The 19,285-nt window shown below is 43.5% G+C and overlaps 1 protein-coding gene and 1 pseudogene across 2 annotated transcripts in view; both read left to right on the plus strand.

The window, feature by feature from the left end:
• STAT1 (signal transducer and activator of transcription 1) overlaps nt 1–19,285 on the plus strand; it is a 45,394-nt gene that overhangs the window by 18,018 nt on the left and 8,091 nt on the right. For both annotated transcript variants that reach the window (XM_033230816.1, XM_033230817.1), the window contains 11 exons: nt 4,379–4,471; nt 6,026–6,085; nt 8,938–8,967; nt 9,059–9,152; nt 10,349–10,390; nt 11,609–11,692; nt 12,257–12,355; nt 13,469–13,604; nt 15,286–15,335; nt 16,088–16,182; nt 16,949–17,094. In XM_033230816.1, coding sequence (XP_033086707.1) covers nt 4,379–4,471; nt 6,026–6,085; nt 8,938–8,967; nt 9,059–9,152; nt 10,349–10,390; nt 11,609–11,692; nt 12,257–12,355; nt 13,469–13,604; nt 15,286–15,335; nt 16,088–16,182; nt 16,949–17,094 — 929 coding nt within the window. The remainder of the gene's footprint in view (nt 1–4,378; nt 4,472–6,025; nt 6,086–8,937; nt 8,968–9,058; nt 9,153–10,348; nt 10,391–11,608; nt 11,693–12,256; nt 12,356–13,468; nt 13,605–15,285; nt 15,336–16,087; nt 16,183–16,948; nt 17,095–19,285) is intronic.
• Nucleotides 508–3,134, plus strand: LOC117094715 (annotated as a pseudogene).

A 19,285-nucleotide genomic window follows, 5' to 3' on the forward strand; every position in this document is an offset into this window, starting at 1 on the left:
ACAGAGGAACATTTGACCGTAATTCAGATGATTTACAAGGGTTTAATAGGATACACACATATATGTATCATATGTAAGTATATGTATATAACATATATAATATACGTATATGTATATATGATGTGTGTATATGTATATATAATATACATGTGTATGTGTATGATATATGTGTATATATGTGTGTGTATGTGTATGTATGTGTATATATGTGTATATGTGTGTGTATATATATGTGTGTATGTGTATATATACACACACATATTTTGAGATGGATTCTCGCTCTGTCACCCAAGCTGGAGTGCAGTGGCATGATCTCAGCTCACTGCAACCTCCACCTCCTGGGTTCAAGCAATCCTCCTGCCTCAGCCTCCCAAGTGCCTGGGACTACAGGCACATGCCACCCCACCCGGCTAATTTTTTTAGTAGAGACTGCGTTTTGCCGTGTTGGCCAGGCTGGTCTCCAACTCCTGACCTCAGGTGATCCGCCAGCCTCGGCCTCCCAAAGTGCTGGGATTACAGGCGTGAGCCATTGTGCCTAGCCTAAAATTTTTTAATGACAATGACTCTTCCTGAATTATCTGGTTATGTCAATGGTTCTTCACTCTTGTGACCACCTAGGCTGGAAGCTGTAGTAACCTTCCACTCCTCCTTCCCCTTTGGCCGAGTCTCCGCCATGACGCTAGCATGCCTCACCTCCTCCCCTCCCCTCCTCATGTCTCAGGCTCTCAAGTCCTCCTTTCTGGACTCTTCCTCAGCCTCCCCACCAGTCCTCCTTCCCAGTCGTTCCTCCCTCCCTGTGACCAATGCTGTCCCAGAGCAGACTTCTATTCTGGTTCCTCATCACCAGCTGATCCAAGTGAAGCCCCTCAACTGGGCATTCACGGCCCCCCTTCTGCAGCCTGGACCCAGCTGACCACTCCACGCTTCACGTCCACACACACCCCTTTCTAGGCAAACTTGACCTCTTGCTGATTCCTATAGGGGCCATGCCGCACGCTTGCTTCTCTGTGGCTCTCCTGAGGATACTTCCTCTTCCTCAGAACCTTCTTTTCTTGTACCTGCTTTCAAAATTGTATCATCCCGAAAGCTTCACCTTGTATCTCATCATTTAATCTTCCCAGATTTCCCAAACACGTGTTGTCTCCCTTCCTGGCCTCCAGTCACCCTTTGTTCCTCTCCTTCTCTGCCTTTTGTTATATAGTTGTTATGCATTTCTTTATATTTGTTGAATATCAAAAGGTTCTGGAAGGCAGAGACATGCCTCTGTTACCCTTTTCCCCCAGCAGGACCTAGCGCAGTGCCTTGTGAACAGTAGGTGCTCTAGACACACTTAGTAGATAGATAAATGTCACTGAGTGGAAAAAAAGGGTTCATATTGCAAGTTTTTTTTTCTTTAATGCAAACTTGACATGATAAAAATATACTTGATTTTGGGTGAAGCAATAGCTGTGTGGCAGCGGCTGCTGATTGTGTTCTAGGGGAGGGAGTAGGGGAAGACGTTTGCTTTCCCGGAACAGCCTATCTCATTCCTTTTACCCATAGCGCGGAGAGTCAGAGCAGCAGTTGTAGCAGCAAGGGTGGCTGTGGCAGTGGTGGCAGCTACAGTGACATGTCCAGCATGAATCCCAAATATGATTATTTATTCAAATTACTTCTGATTGGCGACTCTGGGGCTGGAAGGTCTTGCCTCCTTCGTAGGTTTGCAGATGATACATATACAGAAAGCTACATCAGCACAGTTGGTGTGGATTTCAAAATAAGAACTATAGAGTTAGATGGGAAAACAATCAAGCTTCAAATATGGAACACAGCAGAACAGGAAAGATTTCGAACAGTCATCTCCAGTTATTACAGAGGAGCCAGGGGCATCCTGGTTGTGTATGATGTGACAGATCAAGAGTCCTTGAATAATATTAAACAGTGACTGCAGAAAATAGATCATTATCCCAGTGAAAAACATCAACAGATTGTTGGTAGGGAACAAGTGTGATCTGACCACAAAGAAAGTAGTAGACTACACAACAGCAAAGGAATTTGCTGATTCCCTTGGAATTCTGTTTTTGGAAACAAGTGCTAAGAATGCAACAAGGCCGGGCGTGGTGGCTCATGCCTGTAATCCCAGCACTTTGGGAGGTTGAGGTGGGTGGATCACCTGAAGTCAGGAGTTCGAGAGCAGCCTGGCCAACATGATGAAACCCCGTCTCTTCTAAAAATACAAAAATTAGCTGAGCGTGGTGGCAGACGCCTGTAATCCCAGCTACTCAGGAGGCTGAGGCAGGAGAATCGCTTGAACCTAGGTGGTGGAGGTTGCAGTGAGCCGAGATTGCGCCATTGCACTCCAGCCTGGGAGACAGAGCAAGAATCTGTCTCAAAAAAAGAAAAAAAAAGAAAATGCAATGAATGTAGAACAATCTTCCATGATGATGGCAGCTGAGATTAAAAAGCTAATGGGTCCTGGAATAACAGCTAGTCGTGCTGAGAAGCCCAGTGTTAAAATTCAGAGCACTCTGGTCAAGCATCAGGTGGAGGTTCCTGCTAAAATTTGCCTCCGTCCTTTTCTCACAGTAATGAATTTGCAATCTGAACCCAAGTGAAAAAACAGAATTGTCTGAAGTAGCTGTACTACAACAGATTCTTACCATCTCCACAGAGGTCAGAGATTGTAAATGGTCATTACTGACTTTCTTTTTATTCTCTTGACTCAAAACAGCTAACTTCATTTTCAGAACTGTTTTTAAACCTTTGTGTGCTGGTTTATAAAATAATGTATTTTCCTGATAGCAGACTGTTTTCTCGTGGTTGGTTAGACTGTATTTTGTTTTGATGTTTATATTGGTGTGTTTAGATGTCAGGTCTAGTCTTCTGAAGACGAAGTTCAGCTGTTTTGTATCAAACAGCACAAGCAGTGTCTGTCACTTTCCATGCGTAAAGTTTAGTGAGATGTTATGTGTAAGATCTGATTTGCTGGTTCTTCCTTGTACAGTTATAAATGGAAAGATTATACTGTCTGATTAATAGCTTCTTGATACTCTGCATATAATTTGTGGCTGCAGAATATTGTAATTTGTTGCATACTGTGTAACAAAACAACTGAAGATACGTTTAATAAATATTGTACTTATTGGAAGTAATATTTTTTAAAAATGTACTCCTGACTAACATGGTGAAACCCCATCTCTACTAAAAATACAAAAAAATAAAATTAGCTGGGCATGGTGGCAGGCACCTGTAGCCCCAGTTACTCAGGAGGCTGAGGCAGGAGAATGGTGTGAACCAGGGAGGCGGAGCTTGCAATGATCACACCACTGAGCTCCAGCCTGGGCAACAGAGTGAGACTCCATCTAAAAAAAAAAAAAATTTGCTTGGTTCCCTATGGCTAATATTCAAACAAGAAGTCCTGTGTGTTGAGTTTTTTTAAATTTAAAAACATTACTTGTACTTTGAGTGCACATTTTATTCTTAATTCTGACATGTAAATGAACATAATTAAATATGGGGTTTTTATTTTTTTTTTTTATTTTTTGAGGCAGGGCCTCACTCTGTCATCCAGGCTGGAGTGCAGTGGTGTGATCATGGCTCACTTCAGCCTCCACCTCCTGGATTCAAGTGACCTTCCCACTTCAGCCCTCTAGTAGTTGGGGCTAATTAGCCATGCCTGGCTAATTTATTTATTTATTTATTTATTTATTTTTTCAGACGGAGTCTGGCTCTGTCGCCCGGGCTGGAGTGCAGTGGCCGGATCTCAGCTCACTGCAAGCTCCACCTCCCGGGTTTACACCATTCTCCTGCCTCAGCCTCCCGAGTAGCTGGGACTACAGGCGCCCGCCACCTCGCCCGGCTAGTTTTTTGTATTTTTTAGTAGAGACGGGGTTTCACTGTGTTAGCCAGGATGGTCTCGATCTCCTGACCTCGTGATCCGCCCGTCTCGGCCTCCCAAAGTGCTGGGATTACAGGCTTGAGCCACCGCACCCGGCACCTGGCGAATTTTTTAAAAAAAAATTGTAAAGATAAGGTCTCACTATGTTGCCTAGGCTGGTCTTGAACTCCTGGGATCAAGCAATCCTACCATCTCAGCCTCTTAAAGTGCTGGGATTACAGATATGAGCCACTGTGCCTAGCCTTCATCGTATAAGTTTGTTTCAATGTAATAGTTTCATAGATCATTACGATTATTCTGTTTCTGTTAAGTCCTTGTTAGGTTTTGGGATTTCTTTACTAATTAGAAAATATCAGTTTGTTCATCCAACTTGTCAGAATCTTTCAAACTGTTTTTTAGGTTATATTCTCTAACCCCCTTTTTTCTTTCGGGAAAATCATTGTGACTCCCTCAACCTTAATGGAAATGCTAACTTATCTACCCTTTGCTGGGTATTTGCAGCTCGTTTGTGGTGGAAAGACAGCCCTGCATGCCAACGCACCCTCAGAGGCCGCTGGTCTTGAAGACAGGGGTCCAGTTCACTGTGAAGCTGAGGTAACAAGGGAAAGATGGCATCCCATACATTGTCCTGTCATGTAGTTTGTACCCCTAGTTTCCTTTTATAGAAACTGTTATTTAGGGTGCTTTTGAGGAAATAATTTTTCAGGAGGCATTTTAATATGAACGCTTACTGAGAATATCTGAGAGTTTTTTATTAATATACTCATAGTAGAAATGTAACCAATATATATATATGTACACACTCCTGATTTTTTTTCAATCATAAATGTAATGCATGTTCACAGGAAAACAGAATTCCAAATTGCAGAAATGTGTGTAATAGAGAGTGAAAGTTCGCGGCTGCCTCACCCCTCTTGGGCATAGGCTTATAACCTGAGCCTTATGAACCCCAGAAACTGTATGAATGTGGATTTATAATATGTACATTTTTCTGATGAATGGATTTATAGCTTTCATCAGATTCTCAAAGCAGTCCATGATATAAATATCTGTGGACCACCACAGTAAATGACCTAGTGTCTGTCCTCCCAGGATTTTGTCCTTGTCTGCACAAATACATATTTCATACAGAAACACACACGCACAAATATGACATAATGTTTCCTTTTTAAAACATTAGGATTCCATGTCTACACAAATATTTCATATAGAGACACACACACAAATATGACATAATTCTTTTTTAAAAAACTCAAGAGTAGGCTACATACATTTTTTTGTAGCCTTTCTCCTCGATAATAATTGTAGAAGTGTTTCCAGGAACATGTGGCCTTGCTTTCTTCTATTGAACGGCCGCATTGCTTTAAGCATTCTTCTTATGATGAGTAGCTAGACGCTGAAGAACTGGACTGACCTTCAGAGTTGGACCAGGTCCTTTTCTGGGGTGTTACTGATTTAAGTCAGTGGTTAACCCTCCCTGGCTGGTAGTATACAATGCCACACTCAAGCCCTCGTGGAATTCTAGAACTTGCAGCTGGAAGGGACAGTAGAAATCTGATCCCATCCACCTGCTCCACTGAACAGAGCAGACAGAGCCCTGGGGTCTCCTTCCCAAAGTCTCCAGCTCAGTGGAGCACAGGCACACACTCTCACCTGCCCTCCATCTTTCCACACTACCCTGGGGTGACTGTAGATGGGACACTATTTTTTCTGATTATGGGCAATGGTTTTTATTGTCTCCCAAAAGGACAAAGATTAGATACAAGTTTCAGTAGAAAGTAACGTTTGCTATTTTTCACCCATATAAATTGGCCAAAGGTCAAAATTGTGATGAAACCCAATATTGGCGGCAAGGTTATAGAGGGAAACAGCTACCCTCATTAACTTTTGGTGGGAATGTAAACTCAGGGCTGCATCCTGTCAGAATTAGTGTTACAATTTTTCCTAAGCAATTCCACAGCTAGGAATTTATTCTTACAAATACACTTACAAAAATTTAAGTAGATCTACAAAACTGTCAGTTTTCTTGTTGGTAATGCCCTAAAACTGGGGGAGAGTAGTTTATCTAAACATTAATAGGGAATTGGCATAATAAATAAATTGTAACAGATAATTTTTTTAAGTAATGGCTTTTATTTATCTTTCCAGACTGTTGGTGAAATTGCAAGAGCTGAATTATAATTTGAAAGTCAAAGTCTTATTTGATAAGTAAGATATCTTTAATATTATGGAACATACATGTAGTACTGAAATGTTGATTTTGTTACTCAAGCACAGACTCCTGCACTAGATAAGCAGATTCACTAGCTGTGGAAGGGTCTACACTGGGTGGAAGTTTGCCTCCCTAGGGCCCCAGGGCTGAACCCAGAGTCCTGCCAATGCTGCATATGAGCAGAGACTCCTAGTCAGATCCACCAGGGCCGTCACAAATGATCCCAGCAGATTTAAGTCAGCAGCTCCCTTGGTGGACGTTGGGAGCTTCCCCTGGAGCTGTTACCAACATTCCTGAGCCTTTTTAGACTATAACTGAACAAGAGAGTGAGTGTCTCTTTATGCATATGAGATTGTAATCAGCAAGTTTCAAAGTGGCTGGACTTGGCATGCCACCCCTTCCTTCTAGCTCAGCCCCAGAGGAGAGGCCCCTGATCCAACCTGAGGCCGAACATCCAGGCTGCCGTGACTCTGTGGTCATTTGGGGGGTTTTTCTGGAGTGAGATCAGCAGCATCTTGGGGAGACTGTGTGGAGCCTGTGGGATTCACCCTTGTCTCTTCTGGGCAGTGGGAACCCAGGAATGGGCATCTCTCATGGGAGTCCAAGTGGAGCAGCCCCATTCTATTTTGCCCTGAGACCCTAGACCTGGACTGGCACTGACTTGGGCACTCTCATTAAGAAACAAGATGGCTCCTCCCACCCCTCCCATATTTAATGTTTTTGTTAGCTTGTGTCACATACTGGTGTGGCAAGTTTCAAAAGTGATTTATGATCATTCAAATCATTTTCCTCTGGCTTTTTGCTTGTTACCACTCCTATAAGAATATTCTTCCTTGTAGCATGGTCTGTGCCTTGTCTTCATGCCATCATCTTTGGTATATCAGTTAGCTTTTGCTCCCTAACAAACCACTCTCAAAACTTAGTGGCTAGGCCAGGTGCAGTGGCTCACACCTGTAATCCCAGCACTTTGGGAGGCCGAGGCAGGCAGATCACATAAGCCAGAGTTTGAGACCAGCCTGGCCAACATGGCGAAACCCCGTCTCTACAAAAAATGCAAAAAATGAGCCAGGTGTGGTGGTCTGTACCTGTAATCCCTGCTACTTGGGAGGCTGAGGCACGAGAATCGCTTGAACCTGAGAGGCGGAGGTTGCAGTGAGCTGAGATCATGCCACTGCACTCCAGTCTGGGTGATGGAATGAGACTGTCAAAAAAAAAAAAAAAAAAAAAAAAACGTAGTGGCTAAAACCTCAAAAACTCATTTCTCATATTCTGTGAGTTGTAGGTCGTCCTGGTCTGGGCTAGTGTGGTTGGAGCCAGGTGCTCTAGCAAGGCCTTATTACATGACTGGGACTCAGCTGGGATAACCAGGTCCTTCTTCAAGCATCTCAAAAAGGCTAGCCTGGGCTTTTCCCACGGTGACAGTGTTCCAAGTGAACAAGGCCTGTGAGTGCTAGCCTTGGAACGTGTATAGCATCACTCCCTTCCATCCAGTTGCTAAAAGCAAATCAAGGCCAGCTGAGATTCGGGGGACAGGGAAACACATCCTACTTTCTAAAGGGAAGAAGCACAAGGGGTCGTGTGGCCATTGCCGTTTACCGTCCTCTGCGTCAGCTCAGCACCTCTCAGCTGCTTCAGGCCTCTCTGTCTTCTCTGTCGCTTCCAGCTGACTGTCTTCTTAGTTTTGAAAAGTCAGCTTTTATCATACTATTCCTTTTATTTTAAATTCTTTTTTTTCCAAACAGGAAAATAGGTCCCTCCCGTAGCTAATGGTGATTGTCATTCGCAAAAGCATTAAACTTCTGGTTGAGATTGGAAAGGAAGGTGAACTAATAGATCTGGGAGTGAGCCCATGATTTCTAGTCTACCTCTAGGACACTCATGGATACATTATTTGGCCAGAACACGACAGAGTAATCACTGGATATAAAAGTGCAAAGTCTTTCAAAATTTCAACCTCAGACTTTAAACTTAAACTTCCCACTTACCCCAGATAACTGACTCTTCTGGTACTTTCATGAGAGCATTAAAGATCATAGAGAATAAAAATGAGGTTTAAATGGTCACATTGGCAGTCCTCTGAGCTTTGTGACAACTGGGCAGTGCTGTCTGCCGGATCCCCAGTGCTTAGTGCAGGGCCTTGCAGCAAGTAGCTGCCCAATAAACAACGATAGCTTACATTTGTTGAGGGTGTACTGGTGCTGGTGCTTACATTTATGGAGGGTGTACTGGTGAGGAACTAACTAGTTTATTCCTCACGATGTCCCGTATGTTGGCCCTGTTAGTATGTTGTGCAACTGAACAACGTGAGGCCCAGACCATTTATTTGCCCAAGGTCATTCAGTGATACTTGCCAGACCTACTATGGGTAGATTGAGGCAGGGAGTGAATGAAAGGCCGCAAACCCACAGGTGTAGATTTATTTTTTATTTATCATTCACTTAACACTCTTATGTTCTTTTTTTTTTTTTTTTTTTAGACGGAGTCTCGCTCTGTCGCCCAGGCTGGAGTGCAGTGGCCGGATCTCAGCTCACTGCAAGCTCCGCCTCCCGGGTTCCCGCCATTCTCCTGCCTCAGCCTCCCGAGTAGCTGGGACTACAGGCGCCCGCCACCTCGCCCGGCTAGTTTTTTGTATTTTTTAGTAGAGACAGGGTTTCACCGTGTTAGCCAGGATGGTCTTGATCTCCTGACCTCATGATCCGCCCGTCTCGGCCTCCCAAAGTGCTGGGATTACAGGCTTGAGCCACCGCGCCCGGCCAACACTCTTATGTTCTTATACTCATAATTTTGTTTAAGCTTATTTCATATTTTAAATACACATATGTGATTATATGTATATATTTTTTTGCAGAGATGTGAATGAGAGAAATACAGTAAAAGGGTATGTGATGTACTTTATGCTACACTGTGCTATATTTTTATTTGTTTAATAGTTGGAAGACTTTTCAGCATTTCTTTCCTATATTGTATAGATTTAGGAAGTTCAACATTTTGGGCACGCACACAAAGGTGATGAACATGGAGGAGTCCACCAATGGCAGTCTGGCGGCTGAATTTCGGCACCTGGTAGGGACATGAGTTTCCTGTCTTTATATTGTCTCTGGTTTCTTAGGACTTTTGACAATAGAGCGACCCTTTTTGGCACGTTTGCCATGTGGAGGGCGCCCCCTGCTGGGGTTTGCAGACTTTGTGGCTGGTGACTTCCTGTCACCAGCACTTGGGGCATTTTGGTTTCTCCTCCTCATCCCATGTCTGTTCACTCCATTTTCTGAGCTGTATCACTCACAGTAAAAACATTTTATGAGCCTGTGTTTACGTAAATGATTTGCACTTGCTGCCGGCATGATCCCCACAGTCACTCACTGTAGACGCTTGCAGTTTTCTCAAAGGTTATGGCTCCCGTGTCCTGACTGATTTTCCCCACCCTCCAAGTGTCGTCCCGTACTCCAAGGTTCACTCCTCAGCCCCTGTGTTCCCCTTCCTGGCGGCCCCGCCCACAGCCCCTGCCTCTACGGCAGCCTGACTCTACCACCTTCTCTCCAGGGCAGTAGAGCTCATTCCCCAGGCAGTAGAGACCCAGCGGGGTGCTCTATATGGGCTGTACCATCTTTCCTCCTCTGTGAACACAGGGGCTGCCAACTGTTGTGAGGCTCTGTGGGTGCTGAGTCCAAAGCTCTCCCTGGGCTCAGAACCTGCGGGAGGTTAAAGGCATCCTTTTTCACTAGAGACCACTTTGTGACCCAGCAAGCCTCCTAGCTAGGAAGCTCTACCTGACTTGAAAGCTTTAGCCCAACTCAGCTGCCTGAGGGTATTCAGAGCCGGCCTCAGGGCCCCAGCCTGGTCCCTTGGCAGCTCAGGGATTGATGTCCACTTGAGGGCAGTTGGACCTGGAGTCACTGGGCCCAGCCTGGAGGACTCTGCTGAGGGAAAGGGGAGGGTGAAGCTGTCCCTTGAGCCTCAGGGCATGAAACGGCTCACGAAGGTGCACGGGGAATCCTTCGGGGAAAGTTTGAACACAGGAGAGGAGCTGGTGGCGGTTCCAAGAGATCCCTCCAGACTGGTGTCCGCACCCTCAGGCCTCTGGGGAAATGTGCTTCTGCTCATGGATCCAGAGTGAGGGCCATTTTGTCCCATGTTCTGCATTCTAAAGATAATGTCACGTCTGTCATTCTTTCTAGTCCTAACTTGGTCTCATTTGTAAATGAAGATAGCAACTTTGACCATTACCATGGTGTTTAATAAGACAATTGTTTGTTTTATAGCAATTGAAAGAACAGAAAAATGCTGGCACCAGAACGAATGAGGTGAGAGTCTCTTTATGTTGTGAATGGGCCCAAATCAGGCAGGTCTGTCTAGCAAGGGCAGGTCAGTTGGTGGCTGGGGACACCTCACAGAGGAGTTCAGACCCAGCAGGGAAGAGCAGCAAATGAGCTGGGTACTTGGTATATCTGTGACAAGAGTAAAAACACCACATTTGTACTTTACTATTGTCAAACGATTTTGCACACAAATTCATTAGACACTCAGTGGAGTAGCTATTGTGGGCTTTTGTATTCTTCGCATCTTACGGGTGAAGAAATTGAGTCACAGGAAGTTTGCAGGATTTAGCTAAGGGTGCACAGAGAGTTACTGTCAGAGTTGGAATGAGAGACCACTTTGATGACTGCCTTGCTATGTGCCAAGAGGGCTTTTTGGCCATGGCATCCCCTACCAGAAGCATTGCCTTTGCATCAGTTTCCTTCCTACAACGTGATCCTTAAGGAGTTGGGTTTGTGATGCATTCAGAAATGAACTATGGACAAAGGATGAAATATCTGGAGTTGTTTTGGTTTAGAACATTTTCGTCGTTTATGCACACACAGCGTGCAGTCGTTCCACACCAGGACCAGTGGAGGTCACATGGAGCAGCGGGACAAACACAGGCCCAGGCAGTGCAAAGATGCCTTCTAGCCCTGGTGTGCACCTGAACTATGTTTTGACCTCCCTGGGTCTAGCAGTTGTACCTCTCTAGTTCTAAGTTGTGAGGTTCACATGAGGTAATGTCTATGAAGGCACCTTGAAATCTATCCATTTCTACCAAAACCAAGACACCTTGTGACCTACCAAGTTGATGTGAGTCAGCCCTTCCGGTAGGCAGTAGACAATCCCAAGTGTGCACTTACTCCCAGCCCTCTCACCTCCTCCCCACCCATCTGCATTGAGATGTGCAGCCACACTGGGCAGGCAGACAGCTGAGGGTTGAGAAGCCTTAGGTCACAAAGCCCATTAGTTGCTCTTTCCCCATTGACATTTATTGCTCGGAATCTATAATCCTTGCCATAACTTCAGGCACTTATCTTTCAGAGCACACTGATACTCAGAATTATTAAATCTGGGAGGGATTCAATATTGAGTCTTCAGACTTCCTGCTGGTTGGGTCCAGGATCTCTGTGGCCTGTTGCAATGTTAATTGGGCTTTTGAAAGTTTCAGGATCTGTGAATAAGTGGTTATATTCTTTTCGTCTTTCCTTTTCTCTTCCAAGGGTCCTCTCATCGTTACTGAAGAGCTTCACTCCCTTAGTTTTGAAACCCAATTGTGCCAGCCTGGTTTGGTAATTGACCTCGAGGTAAGACTTTCATGGTCCCGAGGTGGAAAACTTCATTATTTTTACTTTTAATTGTTACGTGTATTTTTATTTCTCAGTTTTTGTTTTAGAGGTATTTACCTGATTGTTTTAAAAATGATTTTCAGCTAATACTACCTTAACCTTAATTTATGGTCCAGAAAGCTAGAGAATTGAATTAACCTTCAAATTCTATAACTTAAATGTTCCAGTTGAGATAGCTGATGTTAATTTTTTTTTACAGTAAGCATTGGGACTTATTTATTTTGCTCTGCCCTCCCTCCACATTTTATGTTTTCATTGTGACAATTTTCATCTTCTCATATTGCATACCCCTTAATTAGTTATTGTAGCTATTACTATTTTTAGGGACTTATTTCTTAACTGAAAGATACATCAAAGACAAATTAAACTGGACAAAAGAACAGAACTTAATATTTCTCATTTTCAAGTATTAAATATGTACAAATTTACAAAGAATCCCCTGCTTTTAGTTGAGGCTAAGCAGTTATCTGAAGGTGACATTTCTGTGATTCAGATGATTTCAAGGTCTTTGTCATCTTTTAGACGACCTCTCTGCCCGTTGTGGTGATCTCCAACGTCAGCCAGCTCCCGAGCGGTTGGGCCTCCATCCTTTGGTACAACATGCTGGTGGCGGAACCCAGGGTACGGAAAATACATTTGCTTTGGTCCCAGGGTTAAGCAGACCCCATGCTCTCGCTGCTGCGTCTCTGAAATAGCCCAGTGGCCAGTTGTTGAGGGAGAAGTGACAAAGCTTCTGTGGTATTTCTAAGGCTTTTGAGTAAATCTGGGAATGTGAAGCATGGATATGTGTTTGAAATGAGAATTACGATTTTTCTCCCATGTGAGTAAGCTAGGGCAGTCAGTGATTCCATACCACTTTATCATTATTATTTTTAAAATGTACACATCTACTAAACAAGCATGCTCCATTCTTAGAGTGTGGATACTCACTGTTAATTAATTATAGTCAATTATCATTATTCGAACTAGTTATGTTTTTTGAAGTTACCAGGAACACTTAATTGGCAAACAATGAATTGTTGCTCCTAAGGGAACTACAAGGCTAGGTTCCTTCAAACCTCTGGTCACAACATTTTTGTCACCCCATCAATGCATAACATGGTTTATGTGTGTTTCTGTTTAAAGACACCTTATCTAATATACTTGTTGAGGCATTAACATTACACCTATGGTCAGGATTACTGGGTAACTCATGCCTGAGTGAAGCTTGCCTCACGCATGTATTTTCTCCATAAGGCACATCCCAGCATTCACGTGCTTAGGAACAGTAGACCACACTGTGGCGCTATGCTTGGGCACCATTTTAAACAGTGATCACCAACAGCAGTCACAAAATGCAAAAACATGGCACTAAATAGGCTTCAAAAAGGACACGTTTTTCTTATGAGAGCTGAAACAGGAAGCGAGTGTCATTTTGTTTGGCTTCAGTTGGAAACATAAGTGTTAAGAGACTGGAATTCTTTGCTTTTGTGTGCATGGGTGTGTCTTCAGATGACCCCAGAGACGCCATGTGCTTAGATTTTGGAGTTACAAGTAAATTTTAGTGAGTAAACAAGTTCACAAATGTGCATCTGTAAATAATGAAAATTGACTGTATTTCTCTTCCCCTACTGTGAAAGCACCTGTGTGTCATATAAACTAGAATTGAACTTTGGGATGGACATATGTTTTAGTGCCACACTTGTGACTGGTGTGTCTGTAGTAACCCTTAGATTTTGGGTGTTTTCTCTCTAGAATCTGTCCTTCTTCCTGAATCCACCATGTGCACGTTGGGCTCAGCTTTCAGAAGTGCTGAGTTGGCAGTTTTCCTCTGTCACCAAAAGAGGTCTCAATGTGGACCAGCTGAACATGTTGGGAGAGAAGCTTCTTGGTATATGCATATTAACTTGTTACGTTTATAAAAATTGAAATTCATACAAATACCTCTCTAATTGCTTTTTCCCCTCTGCTATTTTGTTAAAGGTAAAAAAGTATTAAAATCTGTCAGCTTTTCAAGCTATAGTTTATTATAGCTAAGTGAGAATCATGTATCACCTTAGAAAGAAATGTGGACCTGATAACATTTAAATGAATCCTTTCCTCATTGTCTCATATTAAGATTTCTGGGATGGATTCCCAAGGGAAAGTTTTATGAATTATGTAAAATATATATTATTTGTGACTGAAATAAGTTCCTGGATGAGAAAGATGAAGGCCTATTAACCATTAATCTGGGGGAAAAGAAAGGAAGTCCCTGACATGATAAGAATAAAGTCCTGGGGCCTGCCCACTGCAGCATAAACCCAGGGCCCTTGACTCAGGTGGGCCCAGGTGGCAGGGGATGCTGTCCCCACAGGAGGGGGCCTCTTTTGATCTGCAGTTTTGCAGAGTCTAGACAGTGGTAGATATTTCTCTATCAGTGTTTAATGTGAGTGCATTTATTAGTCCTTCATACTAAACAAATCAAAGATCCACTGGTCTCAAGGTCTGATCTTTCGGTGAGTGGGGCTATCTGAACTGTTTCTTTAAAAATCCATGGACAGCTTGTATCCCGATTTGCTTTCTGTGGAGCAGCACTGCATTTACTCCAAACATCAGTAGGCTCTTCCTCACCCAGTGGCTTTCAACAGTGCCTTCTCTTGGCTGTGCAGCTGTCACAGGGGTGATCTTGTGCTGTTTAATACAAGTATAAAATCCCCTTATTCCATTTCTTTATTTGAAGGATATCTTTTCTAACTGAAATGGCTTATTTGTAGTTCCCTTTGAAGACAGATGATGGGCTTACCACCTCTTCTCACCCGGGCTGCTTTAATTTTTGTAGCTGATAACCCCTGGGCTTCTTCCTCTCATTTATCTCACTTTGCTTTTGATTTGCATCAGACTCCCTGAGCCCGTGTCCTATTTGGAGGAGAACTGAGGGAAATGCATAAATAATGTCTAAAATAAACTTGTGAAGTCAACTATCAGTTACATTGAAGATCTAGGGGTGATCTTGGGCACAGATTGAACTTTGAAAAAAATTCTCTAGGGTGCTTGGGAGGGGGCTGTGCAGTGGGAAGGCAGTGGGAAGACGCATTGGACAGGGAGGCTTCTCTTGGAGGCCCAGCAGAGCACCTTTGATTTAGTGCAAAAGGCAACGTCAGCTGATGGTCATGGAAGGAAGTGTAACATGAACAGGACATTAAAAGGACTGTCCTCTCTTTAGAGGAGAGGGAGGGAAAAGGGGGGCTGGGGAGGGAGAGAGCAGATGGTAAGGCTTTGTGATGTTTCCACTTTCCCTAAAAACTCTCATATCATGGTGCCCAGGAATCTGCCATCCATTCCTTCCTGCCGTTAAACTCAAACCAACATACACATATTTTACACCATTTAAATTCCACCCTTTTATAGCACGTATTATAATTGCTCAGTTAATTTGGCATTAAGGTATCCAAAAATGGATAAATGAGTACATAAATTCTTTGTTGGGTGTTTGGCTCTTTTCCTTGAGAGCACATACAGGAGCCATCCATCCAACCAAAGCTTTAGAATCAGTTTCTGTTTGCTGAAAAATCTGGTTTTTATTTGTTTAGGTCCTAACGCCAGCCCCGATGGTCTCATTCCGTGGACGAGGTTTTGTAAGGTGAGGACTGTCTGGGTTTTATGCTCTCTGAGTCCTTTTTGCTCTCGGTCGAGGTTCTCATATTTCTTGCTGTGACAGTTACTTAACTGTTTGCTTATTTTGGCCTGTTCTTCTCTGGCCAAGGAGCCCCCCGGGCAAGTTGTTTACTTTTCTTCAGTGCAGGAGGTTGGTCTCCGAGCAGGAGTCTGACAGGAAGCACCTGCCTGAGTGATAACATTCTTTCATATCTGAAATGAGGCTTCTGTTCACTCACACTGGACCCCTGCCCAGCAGTATTTTAGCCATTTCTGTGTGAAATGTATGTTCTGGGCTGGGTGGCGCAGCCTGACCAGCCAGACGAGTTTAATGGCCTGCTCGAGCAGAGGGGCCCACTGTGGGGGACATTTAGAATCTGCTGGGGTCACCAGACAGTGTGGACCAGCTTGCACTGCTGGATTTTGCTAGCATAGGGCAGCTCGTGTGTCCGAGATTCACGCCGGAGGTCACCCCCGGGCTGGCTTGCTACTGTTTGGAAAGGGAAGCAGAGCCCGGCCCAGGGAAATGGAGAGCTCTGGAGAGCTCCTGGTCTGAATGCTGATAACAGCAGGGAGGGAACTTGATATCCCCTGCCAAGGGAGGAATCCCATTGCTGTGCTGAATGGGATAGTTGCATCTTTGGCACCTGGGGAGTCTTTACAAATGATGGTGGGAGGGACCATGGTAAGTCCTGTTTTAGATTTTTGTTCATAATGTGTGCATTTGTATACTTTCAGGAAAATATAAATGATAAAAATTTTCCCTTCTGGCTTTGGATTGAAAGCATCCTAGAACTCATTAAAAAACACCTGCTTCCTCTCTGGAATGATGGGTAAGGGCCACTGCTAGATGTATTTTGAAACATATTTTTAGTGCTGCGAGGTTGAGACAAGGCCTGAGTCCAGCTTCAGTATTTGACTAGGCGTGTGTGAATCTCACGGAGGTGCGCATTTCCAGGCTGTCCGTTCAGGGCTTCGGGAGAGTAGAACTTCATAACATTAACCTTACACATTCTTAGTACATATATATGTCTTGGCAAAGCTAAATTGAAAACAACAACTCTGAGTACCATTCATGCATTCATTCACTCAACAAAAATGTTTTGAGCACCTACTATGTGGCCCCTAGGAAGGAAGAAAAACCCTTTTAACTGGGTAAATCATTCCTATCTTGGCTTATTGCAGGGATCCGCTGATATTTCAACAAAAGTTTTAACTTGATCAGACGGGCTAGAATATGAAAATATATTGCCTAGGTCTTCCCCTCCAGTAAAAAAGATGTGTAAATTCAGACATTCTCGTGGCCTTTAGAATAATCAAGGAACAATAAAAGGCTCAATCCCACACATGTTTGTTGAGCATCTGTAGCATCCTTCTGACAACATGTTCATACTTCTTTTTTTTAAAAAAACCTTACTATATACATGTTTAAGTGAAATGCTTCCTTAAGTGACAACTCAATAGATTTTAAAATAGTCTGTGTTTTTTACCGTAGGTTCTTTTCTCACATTCCAGCCATTTTCTTGGTTTGTAGGTTAGCATGAAAATGGAAATCATGATTGAACTAAAAGCCCCTCCGTCCGTCTCTTTGATATCCAGGTGCATCATGGGCTTCATCAGCAAGGAGCGAGAGCGCGCCCTGTTGAAGGACCAGCAGCCAGGGACCTTCCTGCTACGGTTCAGTGAGAGCTCCCGGGAAGGGGCCATCACATTCACATGGGTGGAGCGGTCCCAGAATGGAGGCGGTGAGTGGGAGTTTGAGCACACAGTCCCACCATTCCACGTGTGTGAAGTTCCTCTTCATCGCCGCCAGTCAGCTCATACAGAAAGTGTGTTTGGGACATGAAATTGCAGATCTTATACTTACCCCAAATGAGCACCCCGTGAGGATTTAATAAACCACCACAAATATCTGTGGTTCACTCTCTGGAACATATTGTGGAAATGATGGTTTTGAAAAGACAAGGCTAGTTCCTTCCTTTGCATCAGGTTCGTTATCTGCAGATCAAGGATATGAGTCAATATAATCTGCAACCCATTCTTGGAAGGAATCACATTTCCCACAGGAGTAAGCGTCCAGATTCTCTTAGGGTCATCCCAGAGTAGAGTGCAGATGAGGACAGGCTTCAGGAGAAGACTTCATATACATCATTAGCCAGGGAGTTGATGCAGGGCCTGTTGGGATGAGTGGCAGCCTCTACCTTGCCTTCAAACAGAGCAGCTGCAAATTTATCTTTATCATATATTGGGTTTCTCTAATCAAATGAGTCCATGGCTAAAAGACTCCAGAAACCTTGGTGTTATGAAGCATGTTTCTGAGAATGAAGCTCAACAGCATAAATGAAAAAATCATAAAGACCAACTGATGACTTTTCACTGTTGTTTAGAGTTTGGTCTATTTGAAGGGCAGGAGGAAAAACTGATTTGTTTCAGTAATTTTTGTTGTTGTTGTTGTTGAGACAGTCTCGCTTTGTCGCCCACGCTGGAGTGCAGTGGCCGGATCTCAGCTCACTGCAAGCTCCGCCTCCCAAGTTTATGCCATTCTCCTGCCTCAGCCTCCCAAGTAGCTGGGACTACAGGCGCCCGCCACCTCGCCCAGCTAGGTTTTTGGGTTTTTTTTTTTAGTAGAGATGGGGTTTCACCGTGTTAGCCAGGATGGTCTTGATCTCCTGACCTCGTGATCCGCCCGTCTTGGCGTCCCAAAGTGCTGGGATTACAGGCTTGAGCCACCACGCCCGGCCTGTTTCAGTAATTTTTATACTTTCAGTGGGTAGATACAAAATGGAATATTCTTCTTGTTCTATTTATTTTTCTGAAATATTCCTCTTCTCCTGTTTTTCTGGAATACTCTTTTTCTATTTGTTTTTCTGCCATACTCTTCTTGTTCTGTTTGTTTTTCTGGAATACTCTTGCTCTATTTGTTTTTCTGGAATATATTCTATTTTTGTGGAATACTCTTGTTCTATTTATTTTTCTGGAATACTCTTGTTCTGTTTATTTTTCTGGAATACTCTTCTTGTTCTATTTATTTTTTTGGAATTCTCTTGTTCTATTTGTTGTTTTTTTTTTTTTTAATTATACTTTAAGTTCTAGGGTACATGTGCATAATGTGCAGGTTTGTTACATATGTATACTTGTGCCATGTTGGTGTGCTGCACCCATCAACTCGTCAGCACCCATCAAGTCATCATTTATATCATGTATAACTCCCCAGTGCAATCCCTCCCCCCTCCCCCCTGTTCTATTTGTTTTTCTGGAATATATTCTATTTTTGTGGAATACTCTTGTTCTGTTTATTTTTCTGGAATACTTTTGTTTGTTTTTCTGGAATACTCTTCTTGTTCTATTTATTTTTCTGGAATACCCTTCTTGTTCTATTTATTTTTCTGGAATATCTTCTTATATTTATTTTTCTGGAATACTCTTCTTGTTCTGTTTGTTTTTCTGGAATACTCTTCTTGTTCTATTTATTTTTCTGGAATACTTTTCTTGTTCTGTTTATTTTTCTGGAATACTCTTTATTTTTTTGGAATAGTCTTCTTTCTTGTTCTATTTATTTTTCTGGAATACTCTTCTTGTTCTATTTGTTTTTCTGGAATACTCTTCTTGTTCTGTTTTTCTTCTGAGGAAAAAGCAGGGGGGCTGAGACAAGAGTCTGGCATGGGCAGTAGTCGCTGGAACCTACCCTTTTCCTCTTATCCTGTTCCCTTCCTGAACCAGCCGAGAGACAGAGCTAGCAGACCAAGCAGAGATGAAGAAAACCCTTGGCAACCAGGAAAGGTCAAGCAGGACAGTACCAGCCAGGAAGGGTTAGGATGGCAGCATAGTCTCATGTTCCACAGCAGGCTCCCCAGAGCACCTGAACCGTGGCCTCTGGAAGGTGGACACCCAAAGGGAGATTCTGTATCAGCTAGGAAGAAGGATCTGAATTTGGTG

This window comes from Trachypithecus francoisi, unplaced genomic scaffold, assembly GCF_009764315.1.
Source record: "Trachypithecus francoisi isolate TF-2019V2 unplaced genomic scaffold, Tfra_2.0 Lachesis_group13, whole genome shotgun sequence".
Lineage (NCBI taxonomy): Eukaryota > Metazoa > Chordata > Mammalia > Primates > Cercopithecidae > Trachypithecus > Trachypithecus francoisi.